This window comes from Dromiciops gliroides, chromosome 2 (assembly GCF_019393635.1).
Source record: "Dromiciops gliroides isolate mDroGli1 chromosome 2, mDroGli1.pri, whole genome shotgun sequence".
Classification (NCBI taxonomy): domain Eukaryota; kingdom Metazoa; phylum Chordata; class Mammalia; order Microbiotheria; family Microbiotheriidae; genus Dromiciops; species Dromiciops gliroides.
The window spans coordinates 397,156,161-397,177,395 of record NC_057862.1 but is presented as its reverse complement, the minus strand read 5'-3'; the positions used below and the strand labels follow the sequence as shown (position 1 = coordinate 397,177,395).

The 21,235-nt window shown below is 36.8% G+C and overlaps 1 protein-coding gene across 4 annotated transcripts in view; it reads left to right on the top strand.

Annotated features, from left to right (window-relative positions):
• RSPRY1 (ring finger and SPRY domain containing 1) overlaps nucleotides 1-21,235 on the top strand; it is a 63,337-nt gene that overhangs the window by 2,337 nt on the left and 39,765 nt on the right. The window contains exons 2-5 of one of the 4 annotated variants that reach the window (XM_043980328.1): nucleotides 15,260-15,348; nucleotides 17,456-17,621; nucleotides 17,887-18,082; nucleotides 19,838-20,332. In XM_043980328.1, coding sequence (XP_043836263.1) covers nucleotides 19,986-20,332 — 347 coding nt within the window. In that variant the 5' untranslated portion in view covers nucleotides 15,260-15,348; nucleotides 17,456-17,621; nucleotides 17,887-18,082; nucleotides 19,838-19,985. Of the gene's footprint in view, nucleotides 1-15,259; nucleotides 15,349-17,451; nucleotides 17,622-17,886; nucleotides 18,083-19,837; nucleotides 20,333-21,235 lie in introns of all 4 variants that reach the window. The other 3 variants (XM_043980327.1, XM_043980329.1, XM_043980330.1) reach the window with 3 other exon arrangements.

Sequence of the window (21,235 nt, the reverse complement as noted above, 5' to 3'; positions counted from 1 at the left end):
GAGGCAGAGATGAGGAAGGAAATCATTCAATGTAAGAGGAACAGCCAATGAAAATGCCTGGATTTGGGAGATGGGTTGTTTTGAAAAAAACATCGAGGAGATTGTCACTGGATTGCATTGTACATGGGAGGGAGATAGGTATAAGAAGACTGAAAAGGCAGGAAGCAGTTAGATTGTGGAGAGTTTTAAAAGCCCAATAGCAGATTTTACATTTGATCCTGATAATAATATGGGAGCTGCTGGAGTTTATTGCATGGTAGCTAGTGACATGGTCAGACTTGTATTTTAGAAAGACTAATTTGTCAGCTGAATGGAGAATTGGATTGGAGTGGTGAGAGAGTTTTGGCAGGGAATCAAGCCAGAAGGCTATTGCAGTAGTCCAGATGTGAAGTGATAAGAAGCTGGACCTGGATGGTGGCATTGTCAGAGGTGAGGAGGAAAGTAATATTCGGGAGATGTTGGAAGGGTGAAATCAACAGACCTTAGCAACAGATTGGATATGGGGGATGAGAGTGAGGAGTCAAGGACGACACCTTGCTTACGAGCTTGCACGACTGGGAAGATGATGGTTTCATCAACAATAATTGGGAAGTTTTGGAGGGAAGATAAAAGAGTTCAGTTTTAGATGTGTTTAGTCTAATTATATCTATGAGACATCTAGTTCAAGGTGTCTAATAGGTAGTTGGAAATTCAAGTGTGAACATTTGGAGAGAGGTTAGGGCTGGATAAGTAGATCTAAGAATCATCACCATGGAGATGATAATTAAAACCATAGGAGCTGATAAGATTACCTAGTGAAATAGTTTTCTGGGAGAAGAGAAGGTAAGTGACCTGGCCCAAGAGATTGAGAATGAGCTATAAGGTAGGTGAACTACCGGAATAAAATAGTGTCATGGAACCTAGAGAGAAGAGGGATATCAAGGAGAATGAAAATTCTATGACTTAAAACCTAGGTATTTGCAAGCAGATCATACCTTTCAGATTCCCTATTGTTTTTCCTGCCCACTCTCACTTCTGAATCTCAAAAATTCTACCAACTACTATATGTTGGTATTTGGTTGTTTTCTGTTCAGTTAAAAATTGCATTTTCCTGAACCAGATTTTTGTAGCAGCTCACTGTGTGAGATCCAGATCTTTTAACTATTTTATCACTATAAGACATGTTCCTATTCTGCAATCAATGAATATGGTTTTACATTTGCAGAATTTATTTTGTAATGTTCATGATAGTTTGCTCCTTTTTTTTTGAAAATTTGATATTTCTTAGCTGTTTCCTCAGAAGTACCTTTAAAAACAATAGCAATGTTGCATTCATTTGTTAGTTTTCTGATTTCCCAGTATAGATATTAACTAGACCTATTGATTAATGTGCTCTAATTTCTAATTTCAACATTCACTGCCTTCATTATTTCTGGATCCCATAATTATTTTTAAATTATGATGGATTGCAAAAAGTATTTCCAAATTTTAATGAATTTGATCTTTTTTCCCTGTCAAGAAATCAAACATTCCTTCAGTTGTTAATATTTAAATTACATAAAGTTCCAAGCATTCTTCACAGTAGAATGTTAGTCGGTTTTGAATGAGAAAAGTTAGAGGTACCATATATTGCCAAGAGAACCTAATCAAGGGGGCAGCTAGGTGGCACAGTGGATAAGGCACTGGCCCTGGATTCAGGAGGACCTGAGTTCAAATCCGGCCTCAGACACTTGACACCTACCAGCTTTGTGACCACTGGCAAGTCATTTAACCCTCATTGCCCTGCAACCTCCCCACCCCCAAAGAGAAAACCTAATCAAAACAGTACTTTATATTCATTTGTGTGTGTTAATAAAATTAAATTAGGTTATTATAAAGAAGTGAGAAGATACTTTGCCATCTTCAAATTGTGTTTATTTCTTAATTATTTTGTGTGTTTTTTTAACCTTATTTTAAACGTGGCATTTCAAATAGTAACACCCGAGATCACATGTTGTGTGTGGGATTTTATGATTTTACAATTCTCTGGGGATACTTTTGAAGAAGAAAGCAGTAGAGTCATTTTCAGTGTTGTGAAATTGAATAGGAATTGGAATTCAGGATATACATGGATTGGAAGGACACCATTACTAGTAAATGCTGGCAGATGTTTTGGTGGTGATGCTATTGACTTAACTTCATTTTTTCTAGTTTTCCAGGGCCAACTCTGTTAATCAGTTAGAATGGTTATTTCTAGCACAAAGATTGGCAATTTGATACAGAGTAATTATGTGTAGGACTAGAATTTGGACTCTGAAACTTAGATCACAGGCATGTGCTCAAAATGTATCCTTCAGAAAAAAGAATGTTTTACTTTTACCATTAAGGGGAAAGAAAGTAACAATATAAAAATTGTCTTTCTAGTTTAGCTATTGTCTCTCAGTCATCTTTTAGGCTGTATGTATGCCAGATGAGTAGACAAGTTGACAAATGTATTTTACTATAATTCTTTCTTTCTTTTTTTGGTGGGGCAATGGGGGTTAAGTGACTTTCCCAAGGTCACATAGCTAGTAAGTGTCAAGTGTCTGAGGCCAGATTTGAACTCTTATCCACTGCACCATCTAGCTACCCCCTACTATAATTATTAATATGCCTTCAAGAGGGGGGTACAAGGTGGTGGGGTTTTTTTAAGGAGACTGTTAAATTTATTGTATTTACTTATAAGGTTTCATAAGTAGAGCAGTCTTTTGTTATTGAGAATAACCTTATAGAAAGAACCACTTTTACAAGTAACTTTGTATTGGTATGAAAGGGTAAAGACAGCAAAGAAATTGACCTCATAGGATTGAGGAATAGAACACTTCACTTTGCAAACTAAGGATCATGATTTTCCATCTTACTTGAAATTGCATTTGACAGAGTCCTCCTTAGTTTCTGCTTGCTCCTGTGCAATATCTTGGGTTTTATGCAACTCAAACATAAGGTTGCAAAACTATTTTTGTTCTTGTTCATCATAACTTCATTGCTTTGCAGTTCATCATTCACACTTTAAGATAGTCTTTTATTAGTGGAAGATTTGGGGGGGGGATATTTTCCATATATTAAAATTTGGAATATATTCATCAAACAAATGTTTTAATTCCTATTATATTCAAGATAACGTGCAAGCATTTACTATTCCTAGGTCTGATTTATTGCACATCATTTGCTAGTGTATTCAATGGAGTATTTTCAGACTTCATTTTTAAGTAGATCTCATTATATTCAGAATGGGGTTATATTATTCATGCTGTCCACTCTATTCATTTCCTTTTCTCATTAACAAGAGAATTTTCCTGTAGTTTAGAATTCCCTTTCCTGTGGATTTTCACTCCATGCCATGTTTTAAGAATAAAGGATCCTAACTCTTGTCTTTTTGTTATTATTATTATTTGCTATCTGAGGAAAATGACCTATCTCTCCTTCCAACAAGAAACCATTACATTTTTCCTGTTAGAAACATTATGTGTACAGGAACAAATTCTTTTAATTTTTGACAATTTTTAATAATACTGTTCTTCTCTGATTCATTTGTTTCAATTAAGTCTGGTGATTCTATCTCTCTCTCTCTCAAATATTGTTGCCTCTGCAGTTAAAAGATCTGGGTTCAAATACCACCTCCAACACTTACATGTGTGATCTTGGGCAAGTTATTTAACCTCCTTAAACCTTAGTGTCCTGTCTGTAAAATGATGGGGTTGGACTAGATGTACTCTGAGGCCCTTTCTAGCTCCATATCTGAAATCATGGACATCAATTTTGGTTTGGATTTTTTTTTTTTACTTGGGGTTTTTTTTTACTTGGGGTTTTTATTTAATTTTTTTTTTGCAGGCCAGTGAGGATTAAATGACTTGCTCAGAGTCACACAGCTAGTAAGTGTCAAGTGTCTGAATCTGGATTTAAACTCAGGTCCTCCTGAATCCAGGGCCAGTGCCTTATCCACTGTGCCACCTAGCTGCCCCCTATTTATTTTTATTTCAAGGGTTAACAAGGGTAAAAGGGTTAAAAAGATTGTTTACCTTTTTTTCAATTGTTCAAAGCCAAAAATAAGTCAAAATCACTTTTTTTCTATTATTCTCTCTTGCCAGGATTCTCACTTACCACCTGCCCCTCAATACTGTCATAACCTTTTAGCTGCTCCTATTATTGTAGTCATCTAAATATTGTTTCAATTCTAAATCACTAATTCCTTAGACCCAAAGTCAGTCAGTCGATGAGGATTTATTAATGGTTCACTATGTGCCAGTCACTGAAGATACAGAAAAAGGCAAAAACAATTCCAGCCCACAGGGAGTTTACATTCTAGTATAGGAAACAGGATGTAAAAAACTAGGTGCACACAAGTTCCATACAGAGTCTTAAGGGGGAAGACCAATAAAAGTGGTCTGCAAAAGGTGGGATTTGAAGTGAATGTCAAAGGATGCCAATGAAGAGCTGGAGGTGGAGATGGAGGCATGGCACTCCCATCAGGTGTGGTGAATAGCCAGTGCACAGGCTTGGAAACTGACTTGTCATGTTAGAAGGGCTACAATTAGACCAGTGTTGCTGACTCCAAGCATGTGTAAAGGCATGGGAAGTGTAAGGGGAAGGGGGGGAGGGGCCAGGTTATAAATCACTTTAATGTCAAACACAGGCACTTATTTATCTTTGATCCTGCAGATATTAGGGAGCTACTAGACCTCATTGAGGAGGAAGAGAAAGGAGTATTGTATGCTTAGTCCTTCAACAATCATTTAGCAGCTATGGGGAGAATGGTAAAAGGAAGATGATTCGGGGACACCAATTAGAAAGCTGTGGTAATAGTCCTGACAAGAGGTGATGGGGCCTGAATTGCAATTATGACTGTGTGAGTAGAGAGAAGGGGACACTTAGGAGAAATGTTAGGAAAGGAGAAATGAACACGATTTGACAATAGATTGGTTACATGGGGAGAATAAGACTGAGGAGTCAGTAATAACACTAAATTGATGAGTTTGTATGACTGGAAACATGGTGGTACCCTTTACAATAATAGGAAAGTTAGTGTAACGATTGGAATAACGCCACCTGCTGGATACTTACTGTAGAGGAGTTCTGCCCATGAAGGGAAGGTCTTTGAGGGCAAGACCAGGAGTCAGGAAGTGACGCGGGCTGGTGGGAGGAGGAAGGAAGAGACCGGCGCTCAGTCTCGCTCTCTTTCCTTTGGACTCTGGTGGAGAGCGGAGCTAGAAATGTGCTCTCTCTTTAATAGATAGGAATCTAGGCCTTTCTCTCTCTCTTTACCAAATTCTTATTCTCCTTAATAAATGCTTAAAAGTCTAACTCTTGCTAAAGCTTATAATTTATTGGCGACCACTCATTAGATATTTTAGACAGACTAGCTAGAATTTTAACCCTTAACATTAGGAAGAGGGGAGGATTTGGGGGAAAGATCATGAGTTTTGTTATGAAGATGTTAAGCTTTAGAAGCATACAGGAAATTAAGTTTGTGATGTCCAAAAAGCACTTAAAGATGACTGGCTCTGGCTAGAGGCTAGAGCTGTGTCATCTGTGTGTGTGTATGTTTTTATTTATATATCTAGATAAACATCTAGATATGGACATATTTGGACATGTTTTAACTAAAGTTAAAGTCTAATGTTTCATATTCTTACACACACCCACACACACACACACCCCTACCTTTTCCCAGAACCCTAGATACTCAGGTTCTTTAGTTAAAACATGTCTATATATCTGTAGATAGAGATAGAGATATTTGAATCCACAGTAACTGATAAGACAGTATAGGGTGAAAAGAGAATAGGACCTAAAATGTAACCTTGGGTTACATCCATGGTTAGTGGGCATGACATGAATGAAGAACCAGCAAAGTAAACTGAGGAGTGCTTGGACACATAGGACAAGAAGAAGCAGGAGAGAGTAGAGAATAGAAGTCTATGAGGTGCTTTAAAAAATATTTTTTTTTATTTATAGTTTCAAGTTCAAATTTTTATCCCTCCCTCAGGTGGTAAGCAATCAGATATGGTTAATACATGTACAATTATATAAAACATTACCATATTAGTCATTTTGTACAAGAAAACTTGAATAAAAGAAAAATGAAAGAAAGTGAAAATAGCATGCTTCAATCTATGTTCAATCAATATCAGTTCTTTCTTTGGAGGTGGATAGTATGCTTCATCATTAGTCCTTTGGGATTGTCTTGGATCATTGTATTGCTGAGAATAGTTAAGTCTTTCACAGTTCTTCATCAAACAATATTGCTGTCAGGGGCAGCTAAGTGGCACAGTGGATAAAGAAAGCACCAGCCCTGGATTCAGGAGGACCTGAGTTCAAATCCAGCCGCAGACACTTGACACTTACTAGCTGTGTGACCCTGAGCAAGTCACTTAACCCTCATTGCCTCGCCAAAAAAAAAGAAAGAAAAACCCACCAAAAAACAAACAAACAAACAATATTGCTGTCTCTGTGCATAATGTTCTCTTGGTTCTGCTCGCTTCACTATATATCAGTTCATACAAGTCTTTCCAGGCCTTTCTAAAATCATCCTGCTTGTCATTTCTTATAACACAAAAATATTCTATCACCATCATATATTACAGTTTGTTTAGCCATTCCCCAATTGATGGGTGTTCCTTTGATTTCCAATTCTTAACCACCACAAAAGAGCTGCTATAAATATTTTTGTACAAATAGATCTTTTTCTCTTTTGGGGGATGTCTTTGGGATATAAACTAGCAGTGTTCATATCCTTTGACCACTAATCAATTGGGGAATTATGAGGTGCTTTTTAAAGCTGAGGTGTCAAACACATGGCCAGGTGGCCCAGAACACTCTAAGAGTGCAGCCAGAGACAGGTTAAAATGTAATTCACATTTAGTAAAATGAATATAAATACAATGAAACATAGATAATATTACATTTTTAAAACTATGTCAATATATGACCCACAAGGATCTTTATATATGGTTTAGTGGCCTCCATTTCTATTTATTTCACATCACTACTTTAAAGCATACTTGTAGAAAAATTGTCATTCGAATCAGTAGCCTCTAAAATGTGGGTTGTATACCCTCATCTCAAAGCAAAAAAGAGGCAAGAGTCTAATTAAAATGCGTAATCATTTGAACACTTCTCATCAATGACAATATGCCAATACCAGCACCATTGGGATATTGTGTTGAGCTTATTATTTTATTCCTGAGGGGGAAAAAAGTTAAATTCTGATAAAATGTTTCATATTTCCCCACATGCACACATTTCCCCAGAACCCTTAGATACTCAGGTTCTTTAGTTAAAACACGTCCAAAATGTTTGTTTCAACTTCCAAGTATACTTTTGGTGTGAAGTCCATTTTTTTTTTCTTATCGATTTGCTGCAGCAGCAATCAGGTTTATTAAAATCTGGTGGGGAAAAGTCTGAGGAAACATTCATCTCATAATATCATAGGGTTTTGAGCTGCCTGGTACAGCCTTAGTGTAACTTCATTTTATAAATGAGGAGGCTAAGGCCAGAGAGGTTTAAGGACATCCCAGTAAAGAAGAGAATTTCATCTAGGTCCTCTAACTCAAAATTAAGGCTCTTCCCCTTCACCACAACTGCCTAGTTAACAATTTATTTTCTTAATTGTGACAGTTCACAATATAAATCACTATGTACATCATTGTTGTTAGTACTATTATTTTACTCTCTGAAATGGAACTTAAATGCACATTACACTGTCTTTGAGTAATGAATGGGAGCTGAAAGTAAAAGTGATTTATTGCCTGAAGTCTGTTTTCCTTCTTCTGGTCATTCATTTACCAGTTTCTCCTTTCTTGGCAGTATGGTACCAAATCCTTATTTTCGGGGAAAAAGAAACTTTTTTTGCTGTCACCAGGGAGTATTATGATTGGCCACAAGCAAATATTTGAGACAGTGAATCATTGATTCCTGGATCATTTGTTTGAAGGAGTTAGACTAGTGCTTTTCTTGGCCAAGTACTTTAGTGATGATCTGTTTAAGATGGAGAGGTCTATGGTTTGTACTGACAGCAAAAGAAAAAGACCTTACCACTTTAGGACCTAATATGTCGAAGGCTAGGTTTAAATTTTTTCTTCTCAAAAACAAGATTCCATATTTTTCAGTAAATCCAATGCCCCAGCATAGAAGTCGAAGATCTAGTATTTTCTTTAAAGAATTAAGAACACTTATGTAATTTGAGGAAACAAATTTTTTAAGACCTTTTACTCTAACTGTGCTTTTGACCTAATCACTCCCCTGCATAATAAACTCCAAAGGTTCCTTATCATCTCCAGGATCAAATAGAATCCTCTTTGCATTCAGAGTTTTTCATAACCCCCCCTCACACAGGGTACTCTGGGATCCAGTGACATGGCCTCCTTGCCGTTCTTGAACAAGACATTTCCATCTCCCAACTCCAGGAATTTTCGCTGGCTGTCCCTGTATATGGAATCATCTCCCTCTTCATCTCTGCCTTCTGACTTTCCTCAAGTGCCAAATAAAATCCCACCTTCTACAGGAACTCTCCCCAGTCTTTTTTAATCCTAGTGCATTTTCTCTGTTAATTATTGACTTTTTAGCCTGAATGCAGCTTGTTTGTCCATAATTATTCATGTGCTGTTTGCCCCATTAGCATGTGAGCTAAGTTGAAGACTGTCTTTTACCTTTCTTTGTGTCTTAGCACTGTGCTGGCACATAGACTGTTTATTTACAATGTTTTCCCATAGTTTTGTAGTGCTAATATTAATAACAAAAATGATACTGAAAAGCAGTTGAAATTTGATTAATTATAATAACCAATCTTGGTCCAGGGAACTGATGATGAAACACACCATCCTCTCAGTTGAGAAGTAGTGAGTCTATGGATGTAAAATGTGTATATACTGTCAAAGTCCCTTCCGCTAGCTGGCTCTGTTTTGTTTAAATGTTTTTCTTCATTACTAGAGAAGGTTGAACTGAATAGGGAGGGAGCTGAATGTATTAAGGGAAAATGGCAATTTAATGTGGTACCTAGCTGACAAAGTGGTTAGTGTTGGCCCTGGAGTCTGGAAGACCTGCATTCAAGTCCTGCTTCAGATACTTGTTAACTGTGACCTTGGGCAAGTCATTTAACTTCTCTCTGCCCCATTGTGTCCTCATCTCTAAAATGGGGTTAATGATAGATGTACTTCCCAGGGTTGTTGTGAGGATCAAATGAGTTGATGGTTTTAAAACACTTTGCAAGCCTTGAAGGGTTATATAAGTGCTGTTACTATTTAAAAAGCAAAAGGAAAGAAACTGTCAACAATATTCTTTTTTATTTTAAAACACACAAGAAAACTATTTCTCTTTCAAACTGGTGGCAAAATTTTTGTTTAAAAAAATCTAGAGCAGAACCAAGAGAATGTTGTATACAGTACCAGCAACATTGCTCGAAGAATAACTGTGAACGACTGAGTTATTCTGAGTGTTATACTCATCAACTACAAAAGATCCTGTGAAGGAAGATGCTGTCTACCTCCAGAGAAAGAACTGATAAATAGAATTACACAGTATGATTTTACATATAAATATATGTTTGTTAAATGGTGGCCTTCTCTAGTGTGGGTTGGGGAGGAAGGAAAAGAGACAATTTGGAACTTAAAATGTAAACCCCCCAAAATTAAATTTTAAAAAATCTGTTGGCTTGATCTGACCACCCACTCCATGATCCAATAATACTTCAACTTATGTGATATTCTATTTATTTCTTTTCTTTTTTTTGTGGGGCAATGAGGGTAAAGTGACTTGACTAGGGTCACACAGCTGGTAACTGTCAAGTGTCTGAGGCCGGATTTGAACTCAGGTGCCCCTGAATCCAGGGCCGGTGCTTTATCCACTGTACCACCTAGCTGCCCCCTTATTTATTTCTTCAAATAAAGATGGAAACCCCTTGAGAGCAGGGACTGCTTCATTTTTTGTCTTTGTATCCCCAGTTCCTTAAACAGTGTGTTGAACATTGTTGAGGCTCATTGAATTGGTATCCCTCTGATGAATGAATGAGTAAGTCCTGTGAGCAAGAACAGGGTTTTTTTCATCACTGTATCTCTCCCCAGCATCTACCATCAGGGGCCTACACATAGTAGGTACTCAATGAATGTTGAGTAAATGTAAAGGTCTGGTACCATTTTTTTTTTTTTTACATAAATGTTCTGCTTTTACATATTCACAAGTAATACTCATTTCCAGTCCCACACAGCACCTGTTTCTTCTGTTTTAATTGCAGTTAGGGTACCTTTTGGTTTACTGTATTGTGAAGCTTACAGAGGTAGCTCTGATAGTATTATTTTATTGTGATGAACAGATTTATTTGAACAAAATTCTAGACATCTCAACCACTTTTTCCAAAGCATTTCATTCATAATGAATCAGTTTAGAAGAGAGTATAGCATTCTGTAAAGGTAGGCTAATTAAAAGAACAAAACTTGTTCTTTACATGTGTTCAGCAAGTTATTTTGTTTGTTTTTTTAATGTTTTCTTGAACTTATGGGAACGGGTGCATAAAAATAGAAGGAAATTGGGGCAGCTAGATGGCGCAGTGGATAGAGCACCGGCCCTGGATTCAGGAGGACCTGAGTTCAAATCTGGCCTCAGACACTTAACAATTACTATCTCTGTGACCCTAGGCAACTCACTTAACCCCAACTGCCTCACACATACACACACACACACACACACACACACACACACACACACAAAGAAAGAAAGAAATAGAAGGAAATGGAAATGAACAATCCTTAAAAATTTTTCTATTTGATATGGCCTTTCCAACCCAGAAGAAGCTCTGAATTTTAAAGGCTTTTAGCTGTATAATTTGGATTTATTAAAGAGTATATGTGGGCAGCTAGGTGGTACAGTGGATAAAGCACCGGCCCTGTATTCAGGAGGACCTGAATTCAAATCCAGCCTCAGACACTTCACAGTTACTGTCTGTGTGACCCTGGATAAGTCACTTAACCTTCATTGCCCTAAAAAAAAAAAGAGTATGTCATTTACTTGTTCTTTTTGAAAGTCCTTTGAGTTCTCACTGAAATAACCAATGTTCAACAGATCCATTATTGAATTGTATTTTAATTGAACTCATAGAAATTTTACAATGACACTGGCAGTATTAATCAAATGGTATTTGGTGGGGTTTTATTGGAACAACAGTCTATATCTTACTGTTTTAAAAATGAAGATCTTGAGAAAGTGTTTCACTAAATACTTGTAAGGCATTCATAAAAAATTAAGATGAATATGTGAAGTGTGTGGTTGAATTGTCCACACTTTTGTCTGCTTCTCTATTACTCTTTTTTTTTTTTTTTTTTGGTGAGGCAATTGGGGTTAAGTGACTTGCCCAGGGTCACACAGCTAGTAAGTGTCTGAGGCCGGATTTGAACGCAGGTACTCGTGAATCCAGGGCCAGTGCATATCCCCTGCACCATCTAGCTGCCCCTTCTCCATTACTCTTAACCTTTTCTTTGTCATGAATACCTTTGGCAGAGCCTATGGACCTCTTCTCAGAGTACTGTCTTCAAACGCATAGAATAAAATATATAAGATCACAAAGAAAACCAGTTTTGTTCATCAAAATGATTTTTTAAAGTTCATAGATGCCATCTAAAGGTAGCAGTATTTTCTTCGCTGATGAAATGTTCCTATTCTTTGGTGCTGAATAAAACTACAAAATTACATTATCCACTCCACTCTCATCAACCTAGTTCAGGTCCTCGTCACTTGGGTCATTGTAGTAACTTTCTAACCGATTTCCTTGACCCAAGTCTCAGAAATCCAGCAAGTGACCATGCCACACCCCTGTGTAATATTTTTTAGTAGCTCTCCATTGCCTATAAGATAAACTATAAACTCTCTAACCTGGAATTTATGGCCATTCACAAGCTAGCTTTGGCATAATTTTCTAGCCTTTTTTCTTCTCCTTTTTAAAAAATATTAATGTCTTATTTACACATTTTTAAACACAGTAATCACTTCCCAAAAAACTTCCCTTGCTGATGTCATTCTTTACAGCAAACAAAAAACATTTGAGCAAAACCATCCAGGGGGCAGCTAGATGGCACAGTGGATAGAGCACCGGCCCTGGAGTCGGAAGGTCCTGACTTCAAATCCAACCTCAGACACTTAACACTTACTAGCTGTGCGACCCTGGGCAAGTCACTTAACCCCAATTGCCTCACGAAAAAAAAAATCCAGTAAAGCAACTGGAACTGACAATATGTAAGATTCCACAGCTGTAGCCTACCACCACTCAGCAGAGAGGAAGGAAATATGTTTCAGTATCATTTACCTTTCCAGGTTTATTTTGTATTACATGATTTCATACAATCTAGTTTCCAGCCAGACTATCAAACTGTTTTCCCCATTCTTATCTTGCTCACTTCCTTTCTGCATTCATATATAATTCTTTATTTTAAGATTTATTTAGTATTTTCAGTTACAAGCACTAACTGTATTTCCCTCCATCCTATTCTCCCTTCTGTTTATTTCAACCTTCTTCTTCTTGGGTTTTTTTGTTTGGTTGGTTTTTTTACAGGGCAGTGATGGTTAAGTGACTTGCCCAGGGTCACACAGCTAGTAAGTGCAAGTATCTGAGACCGGATTTGAACTCAGGTCCTCCTGAATCCCAGACCTGTGCTTTATCCACTGTGCCACCTAGCTGTCCCCCCTTCTGTTTATTCCGTTCTCTCTCCTTTCATCCTGTCCCTTCTCAAAAGTGTTTTGCTTCTACCACCTCCCCCAGTCTGCCCTCCCTTCTCTCATAGCCCTCCTCTCTTATCCCCTTGCCCTCCTCTTTTCCTATAGGGCAAGATAGATTTCTCTCCTCAATTGAGTGTGTATGTTATTCCCTCTGAGCCAATTCCAATGATAATAAGGTTCACACCTTCCCACCTTTCCTGTCTTCCTCTCCATGGTAAAAGCTTTTTCTTTCCTCTTTTATGTGAAATAATTTGCCCCATTCTACCCCTCTTTTCCTTTTTTCCCAATGCATTCCTCTTTCCCCTTAATTTTATTTTTTTAGATATCATCTCTTCATATTCAACTCATATCCATGCCCTCTGTCTTTATATATTCCCTAATAATAAGAATTTTTTTATGAGTTACAAGCATCATCTTCTCATGTAGGAAAGTAAATAGTTTAACCTTATTAAGTCTCTTTCCCTTTTTCTGTTTGCCTTTTTATGCTTCTCTTAAGTCTTGTATTTGAAAATCAAATTTTCTATTCAGCTCTGGTCTTTTCATCAAGAATGCTTGAAAGCCTTCTATTTCATTGAATGTCCATTTTTACCCCTGAAGAATTATACTGTTTTGCTGCATATTCCAAGCCCTCTGATCCTTTAATGTAGAAGCTGCTAAATTTTGTATTATCCTGATACTTGAATTATTTCTTTTTGGCTACTTGCAATATTCTCTCCTTGACCTGGGAGCTCTGAAATTTGGCTATTCCATTATGTTCATATACTTTTTCAACTATTCCCTAACTCATGGGCACCTCCTTAGTTTCAGATTCTTTGCCACCACAAAAAGAGTTGGTATAAATATTTCTGTCTCCCTTAGAGCTTATTTTCTTTAGGATTAATCCTTCTATTAATCCTCCTTTCTTATTCCCCTTTTCCTATCCTTTTCTCTCCTGTTTCCCTGTCAAGTGAAATATATTTGTGTACCAATCTGTGTGTGTATTTCCTCCTATTATTCATATACAGTTCAAGTGTCACCTACCCTACCTCTTCCTGTATGTTTTGTATAGAGTTCTATTTGTACCCTGCATTTATGTGAGATAATTTTCCTCATCTTTCCTTAGAGGTCTTTCCTCCTAGTTTATTTCTCTTCCCTTCCCTCTCCATACTTTTAAGATCATCAAAACATAACAGAAGCATTCCCAGGTCCTCTTTCTAATTAAATACCACCTATAGCTCCTGATGATGATAGGGTTCTAAAAAGGACACATGTATTATCTCCTTTTATTAAAATGTAAACAGTTTATCCTTGTTTAGTCCCCTTGTGTCTGTTATCATTATGCAGTTATTCTCCTGGTTCTTCTATATTCTGCTCAATTCTTATGATACAATAATATTTCATTACATATTTGTTTCACAGAACCTCTTTCCTATCTTGTGTCAAAAAATTACAACTAAGCAAAACCAGTTAATACATTGGCTGGCCATGTCTTTAAAAAGTATGCCACACTCTATACCTATAATGCACTACCTTTTTGCCACAAGGAAGGAAGCATACTTCACCATCAGACTTGTCATTGCATTGGTCAGAATTTAATGTCTTTCAATGTTTGTCTTCATTTCTTTTGTCATCCTGATATATATCTTGCCACTGGACCCAGATGGCTCTGGAGGTGAGAGTGAAGTTAGTGACCTTGCACAGCCCTCCCTCACTTAAATCCAATTCATTGTAAGTCATGACATTACCCCGATGTCATAGTCCTCTTCGAGAAGGAAAGAAACAATAACCTGTTATCATTATGCAGTTATTCTCCTGGTTCTTCTATATTCTGCTCAATTCTTATGATACAATAATATTTCATTACATACATATGCCACAATCTATTATTCAACCATTCTCTAGTTATTGATCATCTACATCCTAGCTTCATAAACTGGGTCGCAACCCCATATGGGGTCACAATGTGGGAGTCACAAAAAATTTGGCAACAGTAAAAGGTTATGTATACTATTTTATATATCTAGGGTCACAAAAAAATTTCTCAGGCAAAAAGGGGCCACAAGTGGAAAAAGTTTAAGTCCTGATCTTTATTGTTTTCATTTCTACCTACCACAAAAAGGACTGCTATAAATATTTGTTGTATGCATGGGATCTTTTCTTCTGTTTTTGGCCTTCTAAGGGAACTTATTCAGTTGTGATATTACTAGTTCAATGGGTATAAATAGTTTAGTAATTTTTAGTATGATTCTTGTTTTCCATAAAACCTGGACCAATTCATTCACTGCTCCACCAATACTATGTTAATTATCATGCCTGTCTTCCTAGAGCCTTTCCAACATTTTACCATTTTCATCTTGTCATCTTTGCCACTTTGATGGGTGTTAGGTCAAACCAAAAATTGATTTTATTTTCCTTTCTCTTATTAGTGCTTTAGAGCATTCTCTCATATGGTTGTTGAGTGTTTGCATTTCTACTTTTGCAAAGTGCCTATCATATTTCTGACCCTTTGTGTATTTGGAAATGCTTCTTGATTTTTTATGTTTGTTTCTATACCTTATATTTCTTGGATATCTTTTGTCTGCAGCTAGCACCTTGGCTATAGTGTTGAGCCTAGAGTCGGGAAGACCTTAGTTCAAATCCAGCCTCAGCCAGTTACTAGCCGTGTAACCCTAGGTAAGTCACTCAGTATACTGTGAGCTCCTTGAGGGCAGACTGTTTTTTGCTTCTTTTTATATCCCCAGTGCTTAGCAGTCACTTAATAAATGTTTACTAACTATTGACTTAACCTCTGTCTGCCTCAGTTTCTTCATCTGTAAAATGGATATAATAATAGTGCCTTCTTCCTAGGAGTGTTATGAGACTCAAATGAAATACTAATAATAAATGCTTAGCATGATGTTTGATACATAGTAGGTGCTTAATAAATTCTTGCCTGCGAAGATTTTCCTTTTGTTTTATTCTAACTCTACAGAGTTTTCATGAAAAATCTTTTCAATTTAATGTAATCAAAATTACCTTTTTTAAAATTGACCCTTTTATCTCTTGTTTAGTTAAGAATCATCCCCTGCATATGAGGGACCCCAACCCCCAAGGAATCCTTGAATTTTCCCCGGGGAAGGACATCTCTGTCTCTCACCTAAGGAATGGGTGTTGCTGAGCACGACCCTGGTATGCTAATAAGCATTACCGAGGTCTGCTAGATGATTTGCAGGATATGGATGGATGTTGCATGTCCTACTCATACCCCATTATTGAAAGATCCTCTCCCAGTGTTTGCATTTCCTCTTGCTTTGTAATTTCCTCCCCATTGTAAATATACAAAAGACCTGGTCTTCTCTTACTCAAGTGGGACAGTTTTCCATAGTCATCTGTCCCTTGGCCATGTATTCCTCTCTCCCAATAATCGCTTTTTATTAAAAAAAAAAAAAAAAGACCCCCTTCAGCCATAGTTGTGAGATACCTCTTTCTGTTCTCTTTATTTTTTTTTAAATGGTGCATCTCTTTGTCTGGATTTTTCTTGTGTCCTTATATTCATCGAATCATATTTGTGTGCTTGTCTCTTCCTCATCTTATATTGTAACCTCTTGGAGAGCATCTTTTTATACCATTGCCTGGAGGGAGGAGAGAGTCCTCTGAATAATGGATTGATCATTAGTGTTACACATATTGGGTATAGTGTTTGTTGAATTGCTTTGAATGAATATGGTATTTCTTTACATATAATCCTAAAGAACATTATGTCTGTTGTCTTATTTCAAAAGAGATGCTACAATCTCTTCCAACTCTAAAGCTATGAAATTGTATGTGATTTTCAACTGCAGTAACTCTTAAGATCTTTTTATTATTTGATGATTTCTTTTGTGATATGCCTCTTCCTTTATGTTCCTTTATTGATATAACATTTATTCAGATCATTATCTTGTCCATAAAAACTGTAGCCTTGATAATTAAAAATCTATTTTTAAACTATACTTCTTGGTTTGATAGTTGAGATCACTTTCTGAATTATTAAAAGAAAGATGAATTTGTATGGCATGAAATAACAATTCAGTTCACTACTTCAACCTTGAAAGAATAGTAGAGTTGGGGGCTTTTTTCACCATTGCCCTATAAATTATCAGTGAATCATATATATATTTAAACCTTATATACATGCCAGATGTGGTACCTCAGGTCTGTAATCCTATAGGCACCAATATGGTAAATCTGGCACAAGGGCAGCCCAGGTCATAGATGGACCTAGTTAAAGCTTCCATACCTATAAGTTAGTGAGATTAGCTGCACTTCCAGACTGAGCAGAGACTTAGTCTCAAAAAAAATTTTTTTTAACTAAAAATTATGTACACATATAGGTGACTTCCAAACACCATGAAACCAAAATAAGCTAAAAAAAAAACTTGTGTGCCTTCATTGATTGCTATTTCCTTTATCTACCAAACATCTTCAACTCAGATATTTTTTCATTGCCAGGATGACTTTAGAAATTGAAAGCAAAACAACTTTTGCTTTAACAAATTCTAGTTTCTGCCTCCTAAAAAAATCACTTCATTTTCAACTTGTGGTCAACAATTAGCTGCTTAGTTAATTTTTATAGAAACTGTCCTAAGAGCTAGAGTTAAAAACTGAATTGTTGCTTTATAGCCTCCCTTGTTCTCTCTTTCAAAGCTTGCCACTTCCTATCCCTAATATTTCCTTGAAATTCTTGAATATTTGCCTGTTATTTTGGCATTTGTTTTCCTTTCTTTCAATTGCCTTCCCATTCTTCTTTCTTGATAGGTAGACTGAATTCCTACAGTCAACTTGTGATTATGTATCTGTCATCATCCCAGATGATGATGATAATTATTTGGGGAGCAGTACTACAGCCCTGAAGCACTTGGGGATTATAATAGTGGATGCTGGGGAGACCTGTAAGAAATATCCTCGACCTGCTATACAGTGGTCACGTATGTGTTACAGTTGTTATTAATCACCCTAGTAGAATGCCACATCGTCTCAAATGATACTTGATCCTATATATCCTAACAGCTAGGAGATGAGAAATCTTGTCCCATGCAACAATGTATACTCAATTCAGGATTCCTTGTTACATAGCCCAGCAAGGTCTGGGCCACTCTTCTGTTGTATGAACCCCAAAAGAGCTCTATAAATTATCAGCAAACTTTTGAGAAACTTGAAACAGTCTACCTTGCACATGTTTCTTCTCCTCAGGTAAAGAACTTTTAAAGTTAAAGAACCAGAATGATTTGAAATAAATACTCCATTGGCATATTGGCTTAATTTACTGACCAGTTGCAGACCTGTCAGAAAATCTTGGATTTTTTGCCTTTATGTCTGATGCATCCCATCATTGTCCTCTTGTCCAGCGGCCAGCCATCTGACCTGATCTGTGGAAAAAGCTGGAAAGGTTTGCTTTAAGTGTTTCTCTTTCCCAAAAGTCAAGCTAATCTTTGAGATCAATAGAAAGCTATAGCGTGACTCCAAAAAGCAACTGCTTTTGTTTTATGTCTTACCTGGCCCTTAAGTCTCTTGGTATTCTGCTCTCTTGCAAAAATAATGCCTTGTTCCCTTTAGGGAAGAGAAGGTAGGAATGGCATTGCTTAGACTATTAGAAAAGAGATATCCTTTCCACTTGAGCCCTTCATCCATTCCTCCCCCTCAAGACTCTTCTAGTCATGTGTTTTAAAAACACAAATGGACTTTGACCAATTGCCAGCCTTTATGAACCCATACGGTGCTGCCTTGAGGAGCTGATCTAAACCCTTTTGTCTCTGAAGAACAGAAGAGCATCATTTGTTTTCTTTTTCTGTGATCCAACATTTAATCCAGCACACACTTATTTAGTGTCTGCTGTCCACAAGGCAAAACGAAAAGTGGTCCCTGCTCATTATGATACTGAACTAAATTATTTACTGTTACTCTCTGTCCAGACTAATAATAAAGATATTTCTCCTCCTCATCTCGTCACAATACAACTACTTAAATTGTTTAATGCCTACTGCCTGTCATGAAATATATTCCATGTTTATTCTGGTCTCTCAAACATGGCCATATTGCCTCCTTTTTCTTTCCAGTGTCTTTTTAAAACAAGGGTTCTTAACCTGGAGTCTGTGAACTTCTTAAAGTGTGTGTGTGTGTGTGTATACACACACACACATTCACTCATTCATTTACTTATTTGTTGCTATAGTTTAGTATAATTGGTTTCCTTTTAATCCTCTGTATTTTACTTTATGCATTTTAAAATATTATTCTAAGAAGAAGTCCATAGGTTTCACCAGACTAAGAAAGGGGTCCATGACAAAGAACAAGATTATGAACCCTTGTTCCAGAACCTTACTAGTTTTCATCAGTTGTATGAAGTCTCTGGTTGTATCATAAAGATAACTATTTGCCTTAAAATTGTCAGCTAAGAAATTGGTACATCATCTCAACGTTTCTGCAAAGATGCAAATGCAACAAAAACAACCTCTTATTGTATAAATGTCATTCATTGGCATAAAACAGAAAAGTATGTTTCCAAAAACATATACCTGACCAAGAAACTTTATCTCCAATACTCCTTACTGTAAATTATGGATAAAGCCTGCAAGTTGGGTTGTCTAAGTAGTCTATCTAGTTTAATCTGGGTTCTCATCCCCTCTAATCCTTTTAGAGTTATAGACTGAGTAACAGTAGTTTTGCCCCTTGATCTAGGAACAATAGACAATCTTAAGAAAATCTTTTCTAATTCTTCGCCCTTCCAAAATAACAGAAAATGACCTAATTATAAAAAGAGGTCTTCCATTTTTAATAAGGGAGTAGTCCTTTAAATAATTGCTTATGTTTTTCTAATATAGTATTTCTACATAGATAGGAAGGAAGAATTCTAAGTTTGAAGCTCACATCATTAGTTTTTCTAAGCCTCACTGAATTAGGTTATGGGTTACTGATCAACTTCTTGTAATGGAAATAAGCAAGGAGTTACTGTTTCACAGTTAATTACTTTCCTATTATCCAAAAATTCTCTTTGTGCTAGTACCCCCTTGGGGTAAATTGCCCAAAAATGAACTAATTTTACTTCTGAAGCCTCTAAAATCAGGGTTAGGAGAAACCTTACGTAAATTGGTAGTTAAAAATCCTCAACTCTTTTAACTGGTTATTTTGTTTGTTTGTTTTTTAGACCTGCTTTTGGATGATCAGGGTTTATTCTAGGTGATAATGTTGGATACTGAATCTACAACTTCCTTTGGATTCCAATTGTTGATAACAAATACGATGCAAATACCTCAATTCAAGATTATGAAAACAGTACTTGGAAAACTTTCTCAATGATTGTCTTTGCTTGGGTTGTGTTTTATGCTAGCAGAAGCCTTGTACAAGGTTTGCTGCTGACTCTAGAGCAGCATATATCAAGTTTTCTGGGCACTTTGGGAGCCACCAACATGGGTAACTCTTGTATTTGTCGAGATGATAGTGGCACAGAAGATAATGTAGAGTCCCAGCATCAGCAGACTGAGAACAGTATATTGCCAGCAGCTGAAAACAGAAGCCATCCAAGGGACCCTGTGAGACCACCTAGGAGAGGTCGAGGACCACATGAGCCAAGAAGAAAGAAACAAAATGTAGATGGCTTAGTGTTGGACACACTGGCAGTAATTCGGACACTTGTAGATAAGTAAGTACCCATCTACCAATGACTCCCACTTTAAAGAAAATTTTTCTGCTAGGAACTTCTAACAGTTGACTTCATCTTGTTTTACATGCTGCATCAGGATATATAACAATGAGCCTTGTACTTCTAGGGAAAGGGAGGATATTTTTGTTGGTATCTCTAATGGCAGTGTAAATTATATGGTTTTGTGTTTTCACTTGCCAGCACTGGCTTCAGCCTGAATTTGTCTAAACATTATTGTAGAAAGAAAACACTAATTAAAGCTCTGATCTCCATTAGTGGAAAAGTAGAAAACGAGCAAATTTATTACTGGTGATAATAGAAAATAGCTTAAGAAGAGTAAATGTCATTAGTACTCTCTCATCCATGCCACTGACCAGAGATTCAAGTTGTTTCTCCTATCAGAGAGCATATATATAATTATTAGATATAAAGAGTATTTCTTTAACTTCCTGAAAGAAGAGGCTAAGAGTGGTTTTCATCTTTTCCCCTATATTCTCCATCTACATCCTTTTTAAATATTCCTGATCATGCTTGTGAATGAATGCAGCAAGTGAAAACTACTACATATGTACTCCATTTTAAGAAAACTGAAGTCAGCCTAGGACGGTGGAAGGAGCATTAGATTTGGAATCAGAGCACCTGGGACTGAAGCCCAGCAAAGCCACTCACTTCCTGTTTCCTTTGAAGATAGCATGGTGCAGTAGAAAGAATACTGATTCTAAAATCAGAAGACCTGGGTTCACATCCCAGTGCTGATGCTTACTACTTGTGTGACCCAGGCCTCACTTTCATATTAATAAAGGGAGTTGATTGGTTGGTTAGATAACTTCTTATTTTATTTTTTTTTGTATTTTTTTTTTGTGGGGCAATGGGGGTTAAGTGACTTGCCCAAGGTCACACAGC